Source organism: Mirounga angustirostris, unplaced genomic scaffold (genome assembly GCF_029215605.1).
Source record: "Mirounga angustirostris isolate CCGP_5_RB_7025 unplaced genomic scaffold, mMirAng1.0.hap1 SCAF_8, whole genome shotgun sequence".
NCBI classification, from domain to species: domain Eukaryota; kingdom Metazoa; phylum Chordata; class Mammalia; order Carnivora; family Phocidae; genus Mirounga; species Mirounga angustirostris.
Genome location: NW_026991716.1, coordinates 74,917,229 through 74,936,688, shown reverse-complemented (window position 1 = coordinate 74,936,688; position 19,460 = coordinate 74,917,229). Strand labels below are relative to the sequence as shown.

The 19,460-nt window shown below is 37.0% G+C and overlaps 2 protein-coding genes across 5 annotated transcripts in view; one reads left to right on the top strand and one right to left on the bottom strand.

Annotated features, from left to right (window-relative positions):
• RARS2 (arginyl-tRNA synthetase 2, mitochondrial) overlaps positions 1–19,460 on the top strand; it is a 60,097-nt gene that overhangs the window by 16,558 nt on the left and 24,079 nt on the right. For 3 of the 4 annotated variants that reach the window (XM_045867215.3, XM_045867214.3, XM_064597849.1), the window contains exons 3-7: positions 3,942–4,044; positions 5,606–5,689; positions 11,401–11,498; positions 14,681–14,736; positions 17,301–17,384. In XM_045867215.3, coding sequence (XP_045723171.1) covers positions 3,942–4,044; positions 5,606–5,689; positions 11,401–11,498; positions 14,681–14,736; positions 17,301–17,384 — 425 coding nt within the window. Of the gene's footprint in view, positions 1–3,941; positions 4,045–5,605; positions 5,690–9,337; positions 9,358–11,400; positions 11,499–14,680; positions 14,737–17,300; positions 17,385–19,460 lie in introns of those variants that run through there. The other variant, XM_064597850.1, reaches the window with a different exon arrangement.
• SLC35A1 (solute carrier family 35 member A1) overlaps positions 13,970–19,460 on the bottom strand; it is a 57,074-nt gene continuing 51,583 nt past the window's right edge. The window contains exon 9 of the mRNA XM_064597853.1: positions 13,970–14,115. Coding sequence (XP_064453923.1) covers positions 14,047–14,115 — 69 coding nt within the window. The 3' untranslated portion in view covers positions 13,970–14,046. The remainder of the gene's footprint in view (positions 14,116–19,460) is intronic.

Sequence of the window (19,460 nt, the reverse complement as noted above, 5' to 3'; positions counted from 1 at the left end):
TGGTCCTTGATACTTCTTTACCATTTGGCTAGAAAAACTTCAGTACTTGGATAAAACGCCCTCTCAGTCCATTAATAATGACAAGAAATTAGCTACATAGTAGGCATTTAAGCCCCAAGTTTTGGAAAGATATAATTATCAGTACCATTATGTCCTAATATTTTGTCTCCTTAACTTTGTCAGGATTTTAAGAGAGGGTAGGATGAATATTATTGTTCCCAGAATAGACAAAGAGGTAAATGGAAGAGGAAGAGAAAGGCTACATGCTACATGTGGCCTTGTTGAAAGAAAGCATCTTTAAAGTGGCCTGCTGCAACCTACTTTACATTGAGTTCTAAGAACAAAGGCAACCACAGACCAAGGGGATCTCATAATTACACATCAATTAATGTAATATTCCCAGCCAGTTACCTGTTTCATAAAATCTGTAAGTGACATTTTGCATAATAATGAAAATGTCTGCTTTTATTTTATATTTCAGAGGCCTTTAATAAGCTGAACATTCTTGGCCCATCTTTTTTCTTCAGATTTTATTTGACAGAGAAAAGCATAGATAGGCAGAGGGAGAGGGAAAAGCAGGCTCTCTACTTAGCAAGGAGCCCAATGCGGGGCTGAATCCCAGGACCCTGGGATCATGACCTGAGCTGAAGGCAGCCACTTAACCAACTGAGCCACCCAGGCACCCCTTGGCCCATCTTTTGAAAAAGATTTTCTTTACCTGCCTGGAGCTCCTTTGGGCAGTTCTACTTTTTTTTTTTTTTTAAAGATTTTATTTATTTATTCATGAGAGACAGAGAGAGAGAGGCAGAGGGAGAAGCAGGCTCCCAAGGAGCAGGGAGCCCAATGTGGGACTTGATCCCAGGACCCTGGGATCATGACCTGAGCCGAAGGCAGACGCTTAACCATCTGAGCCACCCAGGCGCCCTGGGCAGTTCTACTTTAATGATACCATACTTCACTATACTTTTGGCTTATAGAGAATAAATATTAGGGAGGATCTCAAAATTTTTCTAGGCTACAAGTCTAAAATTCTGCATATTAAATTGATTTAAAATAAAAAGAATCTCTACTGTTGTGCCATAATAAACTCAGACATCCTTTACAGTACAAAAACAAAGCCTAACTGTTCTGTATTTCTCACTTTATTCTAAAATGCTGTTAAGCGCCAGGAGAATTTTTTGTTGTTAATATGGTTTATTTAATGTCCTATGAATCAATTTATTCAGGCCTCCTAATTTTCTTGATTATATTATCAACTATGCTGGAATTCCTGTTTAATACTGATCATACATAGTAGACAGGATTAATGACTTTGTTACCAGCCAGTAATACTCAAGTCTGTGGATTTCACTCTAACACCACAACAACTCCTCAGAAGTAGTGGAAAAGTAGCTATTGCTTTTTAAACTTTTTTTTTCTAATAAACAATATGAAAGTAGATGGAATAGTTTATGGAACCCCTATGTGCCATCACTCACTGTCATTGGCACACAGCAGTTGTGTTTCGTCTGTACCCCTACCCACTTTCCTTCTTCACAATGGATTATTTTGATAGCTAAATTAATTTTTCTATCACAAAAGCAAAACCTAATCTTAAGGAAATTCAGGAAAATATAGAAAATAAGGAAAAACATCCCTAATATGTTTAGCAAGTTGATGTACTTTTCATATTTCTCTTTGATTGTGTCTTACAGCTTTTAAAAAAATAGCTATGGGGCACCTGGGTGTCTCAGTCGGTTGAGTGTCCCACTCTTGATTTCAGCTCAGGTCCTGATCTCTGGACCCTGAGATCAGGCCCCATGTTGGGCTCCAGGCTGTGTGGAGTCTGCTTGTGATTCTCTTTCTCCCTCTCCTCCACCCTTCCCCCCTGGTCATGTGCGCACTCTCTCTCTCTAAAAAAAAATAATAATAATAAATAAAAAAACATAGCTATAAAACTACTGTATGTATGATTTTTGAACGCTTTTCCCCTTGGCATCTTTCTTTTTTGGTAAATAGCGCTTTTAACAATGGCTAAATAATACTCTAATGCTCCTCTTTTGATGGACATTTAGATTGCTTTGTTCTGACTTTTTACATAATTTACATTCAACAATTACCTCTTTAAACAGACAAAGCAAAAGTTCCTTGTAGATACGTAACTAAAACCTCCCAAAAGGGAAAACTGGGAAGTAGGTCAAGTCTGGTTGATCTACCCCCATCTCCCTGAAGCATTTATTTTTTGGGGCCTTCCTTGCTGGCAAATAACCCTTCATATAATTTCAGAATTCATGTTTGAAATACTCCTAGTTTAATAAATTGGTGTTAATTATTGTTAATAGACTAAATGGGTGATTTTTTTTTATTTGTCCTTCTACCACTGAACAAATTGGAAGTACTAGTGATTCTGTTAAGATAAAATTTTTTAATTGAAATGCATTCGTTTATTATTCATGTCTTAGAATAAAATTACAGATAACTATAGAAAACCATGTGACCTCCTTGTGTTTCCTGGATGTTTGAGAGCCATCCTGTAGGTTTATGGTCATTTTGCACCTCGTATAAAGTATCCTAGCTGTTTGTCAAAAATTTAATCTTTGGTATATTCAAATCTATATAATTTCAATTAATTTTGTTATTGCTCTTACTACTTTTAATTTTTTAAAAGTGTGTTCGTGTCTTGTTCTCACTTTGTTAAACTAATTTCTTCAGTTTCCCACATTATTGGCACAAGTACTGGGCTAAACCATCAGTCCTTTGGTAAGAATAAATACAATAAATACATTCAAACCTTACATAAATTTCCACAATTAAAGTTAATCTTTAAAAAATTAATTGTGTAAAAATTGAATTGTCATGTCCCCAGGGCTCAAGATTCAGGACTGTTTAACATTTTTATTTAACATCAGAACTAGGATTAGTATTATTTAACCAAGACTTAATTTCTCAGCAACACTGTGAAGTTAGGTACCATTATCATCCCCGTTTTACTAAGGTACAGGAGAGGTTAAGCAAAATATTCAAGATCACAGAGACACTGATTAATAGATGTACGTAGGTCTGCAGTTACAGCTCAAATGTCAGTAGATGAGTTTGAGTTGTTAAGCATAATCCACACTAGACTGTGGATAATGTAGTAAGGCTCAAGAAAAGTTTTTTATTTTTTTTAATATATAGATATTTTTGAGAGAAAACATACCAGTTGGGGTGGCAGGGGTGAGGGAGGGCACAGAGGGAGAGGGAGAGGAGAATCCCTAGCAGGCTCCATGCTCGCATGGAGCCAACATGGGGCTTAATCCCAGAACGCTGAAATCATGACCGGAACCAAAATCAAGAGTCGGACACCCAGCTGGCTGAGCCACCCATGTGCCCCAAGGCTCAAGAAAACTCTTAATGGTCTTTGTTGACTAGGAAGTTTAATGTGATGTGAAACAGATATCACAGGATATTTTAGGCATATCCCTGAATTTCAAGATTGATAAGAATGAAGTCATTTGTACCCCCTCTAAAATATGTCCTTTTGTGTCAGTGACAATGGATTAGACAAGACAGTGGTTTAATCCACATATTCTGCCCATAAAGCCTCATTCTCTAGTTCCCTATTAAATGTCAGAAGATATTCCAGGGTGGGTAATTATGTAGATGTTTGTACATCAATTAAAATTTTTATTACTAAAAAAAAAAATTTTTTTTATTACACTTTGAACTACCTATCTCATAGAGATATTGTAAAGTTACAATTAGGTAATAGAAGAGGAAGAACTTTATAAGATAAAGTTCTAAATAAATACGAGTTGATATTTCTAATTTCTTTGCTTTATATTTTGAAAGCAAAACCTTTTCCTTCTGATAAAATTGTATCGATGTGGAGAATCCATAGTGGTTAGTCTTTTTTGTTGTCGTTACACTAGTAATGTTTTTAAGGTACAATAGCTTTTTCCTCTTTCAATTTCTGTCTTTAGAGAAGTAGCTGATTTTCAGCTCTGTGTGGATTCTCTATTGGAAAACAACAATGACCATTCAAGACCAGATGTTCAAGTTCAAGCCACAAGACTGGCAGAGAAGGTACTTCAGCACTGTTACCTTTTTTTAGACATTGTAACAAACTTAATATTTTAAAGAAGAAAAAACTCTGCAGGCTGTCTCAGGCATAATAATGAAATTTTTTTTTTTTTTTTTTTTTTTGACAGAGAGAGACACAGGGAGAGAGGGAACATAAGCAGGGGGGAGTGGGAGAGGGAGAAGCGGGCTTCCCGCTGAGGGGAGAGCCTGATGCGGGGCTCTATCCCAGGACTCTGGGATCATGACCTGAGCCGAAGGCAGACGCTTAACGACTGAGCCACCCAGGTGCCCCATAATAATGAATTTAACAGTGGTTTTTTTTTTGTTGTTGTTCAAGGCACCTTGGAAAATACAATTTAAATTCATTTTAGCCATGTGCTATAAGGTTAAGATGATTTTTCAAATTAGTTATAAGGCATTCCTCTTGAGCTGACATTGTTCAATTTTTTGATTAACTACTTACAGGAGGACTGATGTGTTAATTAAATTTACAGATTGAAGCTGGATGGACTGCTGAATTTAAGAGAACAAGCTTGATAAATTAGCAGTGGGTTGCAATTTTTAAAATGAGTTTCTGAGAAGATGAGCGTTAAAATATGAGAAAAATGGTTAGATGTAAATGGAATCATGATTGCAGAGAAGTAGCTAGATGATTTAATAAACCTCTTTCATTTCTAATTTGTCTGATGGGTTTGGTGTCTAAAATGGAGTTGAAAGGTTTGTAGAGAATGACCAAATCTAAATTGTTAGTGTAATACCATAAAAAACAGGGTTTTTAAAGTAAGATTATTACATGTGACACACAGGCTTCTGGGCACACTGAAGGATTGGAACAATGAAAGCCACTATCATAGAAAAAGATGTGTAAAGAATGAGGATAATCAAAGAGATTTGTTGGCTGAGTAAATATTTATTTGATCAGAAAATCAACCCAGATTTTTATCAGGAAGTACCCCAGGAGTAGAATTTTTCTAATTACAGTAGTTAGCCTCTCTCTTTCCCCCATCTCCTGTGAGTTCTCAAAAATAAAGACTAGTGACTCGTCATTGACCAGAGGTATCTCTTCAGGTTTCATGGGTATATCAGGTGCTTAGAAATCTAGTTGGTTAAAATTTTAAGGTATATTCACTGAAGACCAAGTATTTAAAGGATTTCCATTTTATCTGTGGGTACAAGTGCTGCAGCGTAGGCCCGGCAGAATGGCCTGTCCTGTGGCTCTTGTGCAAGGTGGGTGAGCTATCAAAGAGTTCACTGCATGTCAGGGCACGTAAGGTGGAGGTGGAGTGCTGCTGGCTTCCTTCCATGTTAGATAGAGAATTTGAAGTGAGGGAATGGGAAAGAGGGAGAGATTCTGAATATAGAATAGTGTTCGAGGCTGGAAAAGAAGGAAACTTGTCGGAGTGATAGAATTGAACAGATTGGCTAAGGCCCACATCCAGATATAATGACTAAGAGATACGAAGCACCTGCTGCCTTCGGACTCCAATTTGATAGTATTAGAACGACAAATCTCATTACACCTGTTTTATACTTATTTTACTTGATTTTTTTTTTATCTTTTCAGCTAAAATGTGATAGAGTGGTGAGTGAAATCAGCACTGGTCGAGGGACTATAAATTTCAAAATTAACAGAGAACTATTAACAAAGGTAAGAATGGGATATGTTCCAGCTATGCACCTTTACTCACTCTGATTTAGCTACAGTGATTTACCCTCAGTTCCTAAACTTTGCCTCCTCTTGCCTCAAAACCATACACATTCTGATTCCCCTTCCTGCAGAGCCACCCCAAGTTAACTCCTGCTTACCCTTCAGTTCTTGATATTTCCTGGGTTGTGCCTTTCTGCCCCCTTCGTTTATATGCTCTACCAGCAGTGGGTATCTCTCCTTCGCAGAACTTATCATAGTTACTATTTTACATTCTTTTTATTTGATTAGTGCCTCTTGCCCTTTAAACTCTAATTTCCATTAGGGCTTATAGCATCTGTTTTTCTCGCTATTGGATCCCCACTTCCTAGCACAGTGCCTGGCATGCAGTAGGTGTAAGATAACTATTATTGAATGAATTAATGGACTCTATTGAATACACAAAAAGTACTGCTGGTTTTGGCTCTCTGATAGCCTGTAATCTGTTGGAAGCATGAGATTTATACAGAAGAAACCATAAAATAGCTTATTCTTTTAATAAAACAAGTATTAAAACAAAAAAGTGGATTGATACAATAAGCATAAGAAAGATCAGAAAACTCAGGATGGCCTGGAGGAGTTGGGGAAATGACATAAAGGAATTGGGTCTCATGTAAGATTGTGGAGGACAGGTAATCCTGGATAGGCAGTGGTATGAGATCTTTTGTTGAGAGTTTCATCTCAATTGAAATTTAAAATTTATCATAATGCATGCTTTAGGGTTTTTTTTTTTTTTTTTTTTTAAGAAATATATACTGGTGGGCGCCTGGGTGGCTCAGTTGGTTAAGTGACTGCCTTCGGCTCAGGTCATGATCCTGGAGTCCCGGGATCGAGTCCCGCATCGGGCTCCCTGCTCGGCAGGGAGTCTGCTTCTCCCTCTGACCCTCCTCCCTCTCATGCTCTCTGTCTCTCTCTCTGTCTCAAATAAATAAATAAATAAAATCTTTAAAAAAAAAAATAAGAAAGAAATATATACTGGTATTAAGTTGGTCAGGCTTAGTAATGCTACAGTCTTGAATTGAAAATTACTATAAAACCAAAATTTCTGGGGCGCCTGGGTGGTTCAGTTGTTAAGTGTCTGCCTTCGGCTCAGGTCATGATCCCAGAGTCCTGGGATCAAGCCCCGCATCGGGATTCCTGCTTCACAGGAATCCTGCTTCTCCCTCTCCCACTTCCCCGCTTGTGTTCCCTCTCTCACTGTCTCGAGAACTGTTTCTCTTGCTGTCAAAAAAAAAAATCTTTAAAAAAAAATTTTTTTTTCGAATATAATTTCTCACCAAGATTATACAGTTTATAGTCATTTGCCCATCTGCCCTATAAGTCTTCCAAAGGGGAGTTAGTATTAACATGCTTGCCTCTAGATCCTTGAATTTTTTTCTTTTATCTTTTTTTCCTTCTTACTTCAAGGTAAATTAATTAACCAAAATCAGTCACAAGGACAAGAAGGAAATTTGTTTTGAGCTTGTTCAAAAGTTTCTACAATCTGTTGGGCTCTTGATAACATTTCATGTTAATTTAGTAAACCAGTGAGTCTAATTTACCATTTCTAAGTATTCTTTCTTCTGATTGTGGTCTTAGTTTTTTTGTTGATGTTGTTTTGTTTTTAATATTTTATTTATTGTGGCACCTGGGTGGCTCAGTCAGTTAAGCGTCTGCCTTTGGCTCAGGTCATGATCCCAGGGTCCTGGGATCAAGTCCCATATAGGGCTCCCTGCTCAGGAGAGCCTGCTTCTCCTTCTCCTTCTCTCTCTGCCCCTCCCCCTCCCTGTGCTCCTGCACACGTGCCCTCTCTCTCAAATAAATAATGAATAAATATAAATTTTATTCCCACATGAGTGGGAATTTATATCCCACATGAGTGGGAGTAGGGGCAGAGGGAGAGGGAGAAGCAAACTCCCCGCTGAGTGGGGAGCCCAACGTGGGGCTCGATGCCAGAACCCTGAGATCATGACCTGAGCTGAAATCAGGCACTTAACCGACTGAGCCACCCAGGTGCCCCGGCAGTCTCAATTTTTATAGAAGCAGAAATGCAGCTCACCCAAGTGCCCACCAAACTCCAGTCTACTTCATAGGCAGCAGTATTTTACCTCTCATTTTCCCTGAGATGGGAAAATGTGCTGTTATGCCTTTACAGCCAGCTTAACTGAAGGAGATGTGGCTTATATATCAAGGCATGTGTGTACTTAATTTAAAATTTCAATGGCCACGAATTTTCACGATTTATTATTACAATGACAAACTATGAGATTTTCTCTGATCTAAGAATGCACACTAGCTTGCTTATTAAAAGTATTCCCAAATCCTTCTCAGTTGACAACAGAAAGAAAAGATCTAGGGCTTTGAGGTCCAGCTACTCTTTCTCACCTGGAAATCCTCCCTTTATTGTAGCCTTGAGGGTCTGGATCTTAGTGTGATTTTTTTTTTCTTAAGACTTTATTTATTTATTTATTTGACAGAGAGAGAGAGGGAACACAAGCAAGGGGAGTGGGAGAGGGAGAAGCAGGCTCCCCGCGGAGCAGGGAGCCCAACACAGGGCTCAATCCCAGGACCCTGGGATCATGATCTGAGCCGAAGGCAGACGCTTAACGACTGAGCCACCCACGCACTCCCTTAGTGTGATTTTTATTAAAGGAACAAACAGAATGCTCACAGTAGCCCTGCTCAATGTCACAGTAAACTTACATCCTAAACTAGTGAATACCCATAGTCAGAAAAAGGAGTTAATGTGCCTGTGTTATAAGTTACGGTTTTTTAATGATAATTCTTGTTTGCTCAAAACCTAAATTCTTCTACATCTGGCTCCATTATTTTCAGGCTTTAAACAATGGTCATTTGCATGTCTAATGAATTTTTCAGATCACATCAAGAAAAAAATTCAACCCTTTGGGACCATTATTAATACATATTTTTACATATTAAAGTCATCAGGATGGACATGTAGCCAATGACCTGTGTCCAAAACTTACTTTTCAAGCAGGAAATTATGAATTTGTCATTGCTTACACATGTACAAACTTAGCCTTGCATAAAACGTATCTGTTCACACATTGCAATTGAATTAACACTGGCAGCACCAGGAATGATTAAATGTTAGCTTAAGTTTGGATCACTAACTGCAGCAGTATAATATCTTCATGTAAATCGTCCTCAAACGTAGGAGACTAGAATGTGAAATTAAAGACAATAGGAACTGCCAAATCATTGGAACTAGATAATGAATTTTTCAAAGCTATAAGGTGGCATGACCAGTTCATACATTGTGAAGAGCTGTCACTTTGGTACCAAGCTTCCACCAGTAGCTTACAGATGACTTTTGAAGAGTAATTAGAATAATAGTTAATTCATTTAAGGAGAGAAAAAAAAATAGGAGTTTAACTAAAAAGGAAAAAGGCAAACAAAATCCTGTTCTTTTTTTTTTTTTCTTTTTTCTTTTTTTTTTTTTTTTGACAGAGAGAGACACAGCGAGAGAGGGAACACAAGCAGGGGGAGTGGGAGAGGGAGAAGCAGGCTCCCCGCAGAGCAGGGAGCCTGATGCGGGACTCGATCCCAGGACCCCGGGACCATGACCTGAGCCGAAGGCAGACGCTTAACCATCTGAGCCACCCAGGCGCCCACAAAATCCTGTTCTTTAGGTGTGCCTTAAAAGTACACAATGGATAACATCATTTTTATTTAATATGTACGCATGTATTTTTTATTTGCCAAATTCAACTTTGCATGCTCTATTAAAACTTTGGGAAAAAGAGGAAAAGAGATACTAATTTAAATGGCTCTGATTCTGCTCATTATTTTGCTAACTGAGCTTATGCCAGAAGGCAATAGATGCATTCAAGTCACATGTGCCAAGTGGCTGACCACATGGAAGAAATGAATGATTAAACACTTTTCAAGTATTGATCAAAGAACAAAGAGGTATAGTAGCTTCCTTAGAAGTCCTTATAAGAGCATCTTACAATTTAACGTACCTATTGATGAATAGATGGGCCTCTAGCTTATTTGTCTTTTGGAATATCAAGCAACTTTACTAGCTGATTGACATTCTATAGTTTAAAACTTTTGTGTTCCCACTAATTTAATAAGCTTTCTGCTTATTATTTGCCAGGGACTATATTACTGAAATCTAAAGATACGTGGCATGGATTCTGCCCCCAAGGAGCTTATGATCTAAAAGAAAAGCATAAAAAATAATATCACAGTGTAATCTGTAGTGGATATGATAATGTGATGAAGGATATAATGGAGGCGTGTATAAGTTGCAGTCCAGTGTAAAGCAAGGTACACATAAGTCTTTCTTGAGGAGTGAAGAGGTAATCTTGAATTGGGCTAAAGATAAAGACTGTATCTGGGGCACTTGGCTGGCTCAGTCAGTGGTGCATGCCACTCCTGATTATCAGGGTTGTGGATTCAAGCAGGATCCAGGCAGTGGAAGAGGAGCCTGCAGAGGAAACTGAGAAGCAAAAGTCAGTAGAGCGTGATGCCGTAACAGCCAAGGAGGGAGGGTGGTTGCAAGGAGAAGAGTAGTGACCAGCTAAGCTGATGTTTGAAAATACTATTTCTTCTGTGTCCTTGTGCAAATACATACTGTTTCTGAACCTTAGTTTTTGCATCTATTAAATGGGAAATGTCCATTTTTAAGATTGTGAGGCTTAAAGATAACATAAAAGCATCTGGACTTTAACCTAGCACTTTGTAGATGATTCTTAAAAGTATTGCTTTGCTCCCTCCTGCTGCTTTGTGTGCCTTTTCCATTAAGTGACCATTTTAACCAACTCTTGTGATGGTAAAATGCTTCACATCCTAAACTACGTATTTAGGACTCAGAATCCAGTTTGTGAAGCAAAACCAATACAAGAGTAAATAGCCTATCACAGTAAATTCAAACCCCTACACTAAAAAATAAATACATTTATAAATAAATGCATCACACCATAAGCAAAAAACGAAGTATGAATTCTGTGAACCATATAATAGTTCTGTGTACATTTCTAAAAATGAACCTGGAATATGTTTTGGTTCTTTCTGTGAGGTTTCCTTGTTTCTTATGTAGCCAGTAGGCGTTTGAATTACAGTTTTGTATTTGTTTCTTACTATTTCTTGTGATCCTTAGTATTACAAAAGTAGCAGCAGCGTGCAGTAGTTAACACATTAGCTATGGAGTGAAAAAGGTTTTGCTTCATGACCTAATAGTGTGACCGTGGCTAAGTTATTTAACTTCTCTGTGCTTCTCTTTCCTCATTTGTAAAAATAATACTTACCTCCTAGGGTTGTTGTGAGGGTTAAATGAGTTAATACATAGGAGATGCTCAGAACAGTGCCCGGCACATAGTACGCATTCAATAAATATTAGATGCTCCTTCTGGTTTTGGTGTTACTGTTTGCTGTGGGACTTTTGGCAGTTATTTAACCTCTCTAGAATTCAGTTTCTTTATCTGTGAAAGATCTATATCATTGGTTCCTGGATGAATGAATATATGTGATGTATAAGAAGGGCACTGAGCCCCCAGAGATATTAGTTGTGGCCATTACTGTTCTGACTACCATTAGCAACAGAAGGTGGTAGGTGCTGACAATGCTGTGAAATTCTCAGTTCTGTAAATTAGAATGTGCAAACAAAGTAATTAAGAAAATTGTAATTTTTTTCCCTGTCATTAAATTCCATGCCTTTTACTTTTCAGACAGTACTACAACAAGTAATCAACGATGGCTCAAAATATGGATTAAAAAGTGAGCTTTTCTCTGGTCTTCCCCAGAAGAAGATTGTGGTTGAATTCAGGTGAGTGCTTACTCATCTTAGGTGTTGTTTAATCAAGGTAGCTGGGCAGGTAAGTGTTTTACCATTATCATCTGGGGCCTCAGGAAATTACACATGGAAAAATAGAAAACCAGTTTATTATTTTCTTAATATTACAGTGAATTGATCACTGTGCCATGAATAAAAATTTTGGACTCCAGTAAGAAAAGTCTGATGATTATGGGTTTTTTTTAATTAAGTATTCAGTAGTTAACTTTTTTTTTAGAAGAAATAGTCCTTCCATTTTAGTAGACTCTTAAAGCCGAGGTAATGGTTACTACCATATTAAGAATTTTAAAGTGATGCGATAACCAGAGAACAAAGCCTTGTAAGTATTTCTAATGTATATTTTTTAAAATTACCAGAAAAATAGTGTGAAGTTTTAGTATGCCTCTAAATAATCCTCATAATAACTTTCTGATGTGCTGTCAGTACATCCATCTAATTTTTGAACTGTTTTTAGGTAACCAAAACAGAAAGGGAACACTTTCAGAGTATAGCTGACCAGTTGACAGCTCATGGAAAAGATCAGAGATACTGTATTTCATTGTATTTGCCTTCCTAAAAGTGAAAGAGTCTTGATGAACTGTTTTCCCACTTGGAAAGTTAGAACTTGCTATACCCTTTTGTTTTCTTAACTATATATTCCTGTGGAGAATTTAAAAAAATGGATGAGGGAATTATTCAGGTTTCCTAATTCTTTATTATAATTTATTATGGTAACAAACTTAGTTAACCTAGATAACCAGAGGCAAGAGTATGTTTTATGGATTCCACACTTACACGGTCTCTGCCACTCTTAAAAAAGACAGACTCTCTGAGATTCAGTAAACTTGTTTGTTTATGATAAGTACTGATTGGTGAGTAAACTCATGCGCCTGTGAAGTAAACAAATATTGAATAAATCTCATAATACCAGTACACCCCAATCATGATGTTTTAAGTTGAGTTTAAACATTAGTTGTATCACAGGAGAGGGACTTCATGAGGTCATCTTCACACCAGGGAGGAATTGCACTAAGGCAGTTTCTCAAAGTTGCCTGCCATTTTCCCTCAAAGAAAGTTGTGTAACAAGCTACTCTAAAATTTAATATAGGAATTGGCAAAGTTCAGCCCGTGGACAAAATCCAAGCTGCCACATGTTTTTGTAAATAAAGTTTTATTGGAACATAGGCTTGCACTTCATTTACATGTTGTCTGCAGTGGCTGCTTTCATACTACAATAGCAGCTAAGTAGAATTGAATGGAATAGTTGAGATAGAGATCAGGTGGCCTGCAAGCCAAAATATTTACTGTCTGATTCTTTAAGGAAAAGTGTGTCAACTCATGATTAGTGTCTTGAAACAACCATTTTAATGTTCATGACTCCGTAGATCACGAAATCAGGGATGGCTGAGCTCAGTGGTTCTTTGACTTGCATGTTATCATGTGTAGCTCTGGTCATCTAGGGACTGTACTGGGGCTAGAAATCAAGGTGACTCATTTATTTGGCAGCTTATCTGAAGGCTGGCCAGGCATCTCTCTCTCTCCCCAGTGTCTCTCCAGCTGGCTTATTAATTTTATTTCATAGTATTTTATTGTCATTTTTTTAAAAATCAACTTTATAGGAAACAGCATAGAGGATCATAGGGGAAGGGAGGGAAAACTGAATGGGAAGTCATCAGAGAGGGAGAAAAACCATGAGAGACTCTTAACTATAGGAAACAGGGTTGCTGGAGGGCAGGTAGGTGGGGGGGGTAGGGTGGGGAGGATGGGGTAATTGGGTGATGGGCATTAAGGAGGGCATGAGGTAATGAGCACTGGGTGTTATACACAACTGATAAATTGTTGAACACTACATCTGAGACTGATGTACTATATGTTGGCTAATTGAATTTAAATAAAAACATCTATTACCGTGAATAATTTAAATTAAATAAAATCAACTTTATTCTGCTTACTTTGGTCCTCCTTTTCTAGTTTCTTAAAGGAGAACCTTAAGTTACTGGTTGAAACCTTTCTTCTTTTCTAATACAAACATTCCATGCTGTAGATTTCTCTGCTTTAGCTCACAAATTTGCTGTTTAATTTGCTAGGGGTCACCTTGTTTGCTCTCATTTTGTCAGGGATCACAGTCCTTCACTGTCCTGTTTATAAAACTAGTGTTTCATATATTTTTCTGGTTTTATGGTTCTTTAAGGCAGAAGGGTAAATCCAATCCTTGTTAATCTGTCTTGGTGGGAAGTGGAAGATTCCTTATTTTTTAACCTATGGAAGGACATTTGCTTTCTTTCTAAATAATAATTAAATGAACATTCTTGTAGTGTCATAATTTCAAAATTGTGCACATATTAATGTAGAATCAAGTATTTAAATTGTAATACCCTTTATATAAGATTTTAGAAACAGATCAAAATTAAGCTCTCATTTTACCACTTTATCCAACTGTGTTCAAGTTAATTTTTTTTTTAATATTGAGAAACTTGTGAAATTTTCAAACATACACAAAACACAACAGTATAATTAAGTCCCATATCCTTCTCACCCAGATTCAAGAGTCGTCAAGATATTGCCACATTTGCTTCATTATCCTTTTTCCTTGTTGCCTCAATTCCCTCATCTGTAAAGTAAGAGATAAAGAGTATCTTAGCTCACAACTCTTACGAGTATTAAATGGGTTAATGCATGTAAAGTGCATGAAACTGTGCCTGTCAGGTAATGTAGTCCTCTAGAAACATTTGCTATTGTTAAATTATTGATTACAACTTTTGAGAGATAATACCCATATAAACAAAATTTCTTTGGGGTCAGTAATTTTTAAGAGGATAAAGGGTTTACAACTGGTACACGAAATTTAATTCCCAATAATCTGCATTGTTTTTGTGTCAAAACAGTATCTCTGAATTTCTTCATCCTTTTTATCAATCCTTAAATGTATCTGCTTCCTAAGCGTGCCATTTCTGTGTATGGTACTACCACATGAGTGACAGGATCAATTTCACTAAGGATGATTCTTTCTGAGTTCTAATTTATCTTTGCTCTAAATTTTCTAATTTTTCATTTATCTGTGCCCTAAATTACCAAAGACCTTAATTCCCAACTGTGTTAAACTGTAGAGGCATGACCTAGTTGATTTTAGAACTCTTGTTCTTAGAATAGAAATAAACTTTTGCAATTATTTGCAGTTCACCTAACGTTGCCAAAAAATTTCACGTTGGACATTTGCGTTCTACCATCATAGGTAAGTGTCATTAGCTTCACAGAAAATACTAAATATGACTTTGGGGCAGTATTTTATAATGCATTCTAATGGTTTAATGCTTAAATAACAGTAAGACAAAAAACAAAGTTCAAATTTATATGAGCTTGATGCTAATTAAATATTACATAAAATGGGAAAAATTGTCTTAGAAGTAAAAAAAGAAATTTGTTTCAAAACCAAAAGATTAACTCAGAAACCGATTTTAACTGTTAGGTTTGTTAATAATTTTAACTTTTTAAAAATATGTATGCATATGGAAAAGTTCTGAAAGATGCAAAAATGAAAATAGTTATTTGGGAATGATAATAATCCCCCCAGGTTTTTTTGTTCATATACTTTGGTTTAAAAAAGAAATGGTATTGTATATTAATTGTATCTCAGTTAAAAAAAAGCTCAATCTCAATCATTTGAGTACTAACTGGAGCATTCAAGACTGGAAATTGAAATAAGACTGTTCTAAGAAAGATTGCTATTGTACTTGATAGTTGTAATGCTTCAGTGTATATGTATATGCTAAGATTTTCATTTGTTTAAAACGACATTATGCAGTAGCCCAATTTAAAACCTGCAGTTAGAATTGGAAGAGACTTTGAAGTTTATCTCATCCATACTGTCTTCTGGTATGCAAATCTGTCTATTGCATGCTTGAAGGAGAATTATGTAACCTGTCATTTGAATACTTTTAAGAATTGGAGCAACCCGAAATTTGTGGCATAGATCATTATTATATTGGAGTCACCTGTCATTGTTGGAAAGATCTCGCGGGGCATTTTAAGAGAGGAAATGACAGGACTTGATTTTAAAAAGAATATAAAAAATATACTGTATATGAAAAGCTACCTACTCAGGTCAAAACCGTAGGAGTGAGTAAATGATGCCAGAGCGTAATAAAGTTGTTTGAAAGTTGTTAAGGAAAATTTTGAACCAGGAAGAGATAATATTGAGAATTCATTTACTGCGTTCAATGTTTTCATGTATTAGCTCAATTAATTTCACAACAACCCTATTTGGTAGACACTGTTAACTGTGGTCTATGGAAACTCATATACCAAAAGTAACTTTTCCAAAATCATTCCAAAAGCCTAGGTTTGTCATTTGGTTGGTTTGCAAGATAATAAGGTGCTAATTAAAAATAAGAATACAGTCTGAGTAGCAGCTGAAGAAGGTTGCTGTTGGAACTATGTAGACTGGGAAAGTCTAGAAGTAGGGAAGCTGGAAGAGTAGCTGCAGTAATTTAAGTCAGATATGCATATTGGTGAAGGATTATTTGCAGAATACTAAATCCACTCTTGCAAAAGCAGGCAAAGATTTATTACAGGATATTGAATAGTTTGCAGAGTTGTTGAAAGTGCTGAAGAAGTTTTGGATTAAGTAATGTGACTCCCAAAATCATACCATAGAGCTTGGTCATCAAGGGAGCTTCTGCCTTTTCTGTGGTGCCTTTCAGTGGCAACCGTGCTACCACTGTCACAGGAAGCTGCCCTTAGTCCTGTGACGCCTTCTAGAATTCATATTAGGAAAAGAGGCAGCCCCATACCCTTTCAGTTCCCTTGGAGGTCATATGACAGGACACTGTGCTCTCTCTCAGTGATGCCACCAAAAAAAAAAAAAAAAAAAAAAAAGCCTCCACAGCTGTGCTTGTCAGAAAAAAATAGAAGTGGATCCCCTTTAACCTCATTTCGGCCTTCTAAGTCTCATGCAAAGTGTATCTGAATGCCCAAATATAAATGACTTCTGAAACCGTAACTGCAGAAGGTTCTGGGAAATGTAATTTTTAGGCTTCCAGTCTCTGCAGCGGGTGAGGGCACACTAGGAGAGTGGAGTAGATGTTGAATGTCAAACCAGTGTCAGCAGTATAGGAAGATGAAGTTCTTGGACTACCGTGTGCTTTTAGGGAGCAGGCATGAGGAGATGGACTTCAGTGATTGAAAGAAGGAAGAATGAGCTATTGAGAAAAAAAAAAAACAGTATGGCTCAGGCTCTTTAGGGCATACCCATATTTCTTGTTAATTACTGAGATTCTATTATTTTCTGTCTTTGGAATTGCAGTTATTCTAACATGTGTTCCCAACTCCCATTGATGTTGCTGAAAAATCTGTTCTTACGAAAATTGTGAGATTCTTTGGAATAACTAACTGCCCCCAAAATAATTCTCTACTCCCTTTCCATAACGTAGATGAAAACACCATAATGAATATTTTAGTAAAAAAAAAAAATGGAGGGGCGCCTGGGTGACTCAGTTGGTTAAGCGACTGCCTTCGGCTCAGGTCATGATCCTGGAGTCCCGGGATCGAGTCCCGCATCGGGCTCCCTGCTCGGTGGGGAGTCTGCTTCTCCCTCTGACCCTCCTCCCTCTCATGCTCTCTGTCTCTCATTCTCTCTGTCTCAAATAAATAAATAAAATCTTTAAAAAAAAAAAAATGGAGTTGGTAAATTTTGTCAAAAAATTTTTCTGTGTTATGCTTTGATAATAGAGAAGCACATGGTTCTTATGCCAAAATGGATAACAAGAATGAGAAACGGTATATTTTGTTGATTACTAGGAAATTTTATAGCAAATCTTAAAGAAGCTTTAGGACATCAAGTAACCAGAATAAATTATCTTGGAGATTGGGGCATGCAGTTTGGTAAGTAAGTCTGAGATTTGATCTTTCATTTCACTGTTAAGTTGAATTGCTTTTAATATTATGTTACTTGATCATGACAGATTATAGGCAGAATCCAATGGATAGAGTTAGTGCCTCCTACCTTTTTTTTCCTAATGGCTCTTTGCATAAAGCTTGTATTCTATTTGTTAGAATAATTCTCACCACACAAATAAGTTTGAGGGAGAAAACTTCACACATTCAGAGCAATACCTGAAAAATACAGGTTTTTGTGGTTTTATTAAAGGAAAGTAGCTTACATTTGTCAAATGCAGAAGTGAATGTACCAGGAAACAGTAAGCCTAGCTATATATACCCTTCTTAACTGCAGCCCTGCCAGTTTTAGAACAAGTGAAGTCCAGCCTCCCTGGGCCATCATACATGGAGGGTTATCTGTTACACCCTGAGCCAGTGGCATGGAGGAAAAAGAAAGTGGAATACTTGGCTCCTTCTTAAATTGTACAGTGGCAGGGGATCAAAAAGAAAAGAGAGGAAGAAAGGAGTAAGACCCAAACAGTTAAATGCCATAAATTACCTCTAATGTCATGAGTTTACTCGGAACCATTCCTTGCTCATAATAACACCAGTAATCAAGGAAGGGCAAGATAAAATTTTACTATGGTAGTGAAGTACTGGTAGCATGTGAAATGCAAGCCCTTAAAAACCTCTGGCAACTACTGTGTGTGTTTTAAGATCCAGCCCCAGTGTCCCACAGATAGACCCTTGCCTCCATCTCCCATCACAATGTTCCTAGTATCCAGCTCTACTCAAATTTGCTCACTGTAGTCTGTTCTTATTTGTGTGCTTCTCTCCCCTGCTAGGTGATAAAAGGCATGGACTGTGTCTTCATTATTTTTGTGTCCATAGTGCTTGGCACATAAGAAGCACTAAGAGTGATGAATGAATCTGTCCTGGGAAGTTATTTTATAGTACTGATCCAAAAGAAAGGCTAGATAATATTTTAAAGCTTCTATAAAGTACAGCATGCACTGCCAGTTCTAAAGTTCACTGATACTATTATGTTCTATCATATCCAGTGAAATCAAAATTTCCAAACGACAGATTTATCATGACCTTCTCTTTCATTTCAGTTAATAAAAATCTCTTCTAGACTCTTAAAAGGGTAGAACTTGAGCCAATTATCAGTGCCATTAGTATTCATTGTGGGGGAATCAGAAAATATGCCTTGCATTTTAAGGATCCACCTGCAGTTCACAACAGCTGGTAGTCAGAGGTTTAGGCTCGAGGCTCAACAGTCAGATTTAATAGGTGGCATCCATTTTACATTAGTTTAACTGCTTTATGCATTTCACAGGCATTTGCAAATATGGTGATTATGGTATTCTTTAATTTTAGCTACAGGACTTTATTACTGCAATGTTTCTCTAAAGGATTGGTATGGTTAATGATCTGTCACCATTTCCATTATAACCATCATTGTTGAAGAGTTTTAATTTGGGCTGTTTCACCTATCTCCTATGGAAAGTTGGCAAATAGTTTCTGAGCACAAAATTAGTTTTGAAAATATATTAGGTTGAATGTTAAATGGAGATTGGCCTTTACTTTTCCTATTTCCATTCTTTAGACACTCTGGGCATCTTTCCACATCCTGCTCCCAAGACCCTGAATCATAATCACATTTGCTTTTGCTTAAAGTGAATAGGGCTGGTAACATTTTTCAGTCATCCTTCTGTCTAAAGCGCCAAAATATTTTATATCTTCATGTTCAGTAGCATCCCACTTTCTGCTGAACCTCTGTAGAAAAATATTCGTCAGCAAGGCCCCCTGACAATTTAGATCTGAAGCTTAGTAATTGATACAGTCGTAGAAACAGATTGGTTTTTAAAATAATTAAACCACCCTTTATTGCTCTTGACCCCAGGCTGCATATATCCTTTCAAACTAAAACTGTGATCATCTTTTAGCCAAAATATCTTAAGAATTTAAGTATTCAGTCTATTACCTCAATTAGTATTAAAAAAAAAAAATTAAGGTTCAAATTAACACTAACCCTGAATGCTGAACTTATCATCAAGACAAAAAAAAAAAATCATTGAC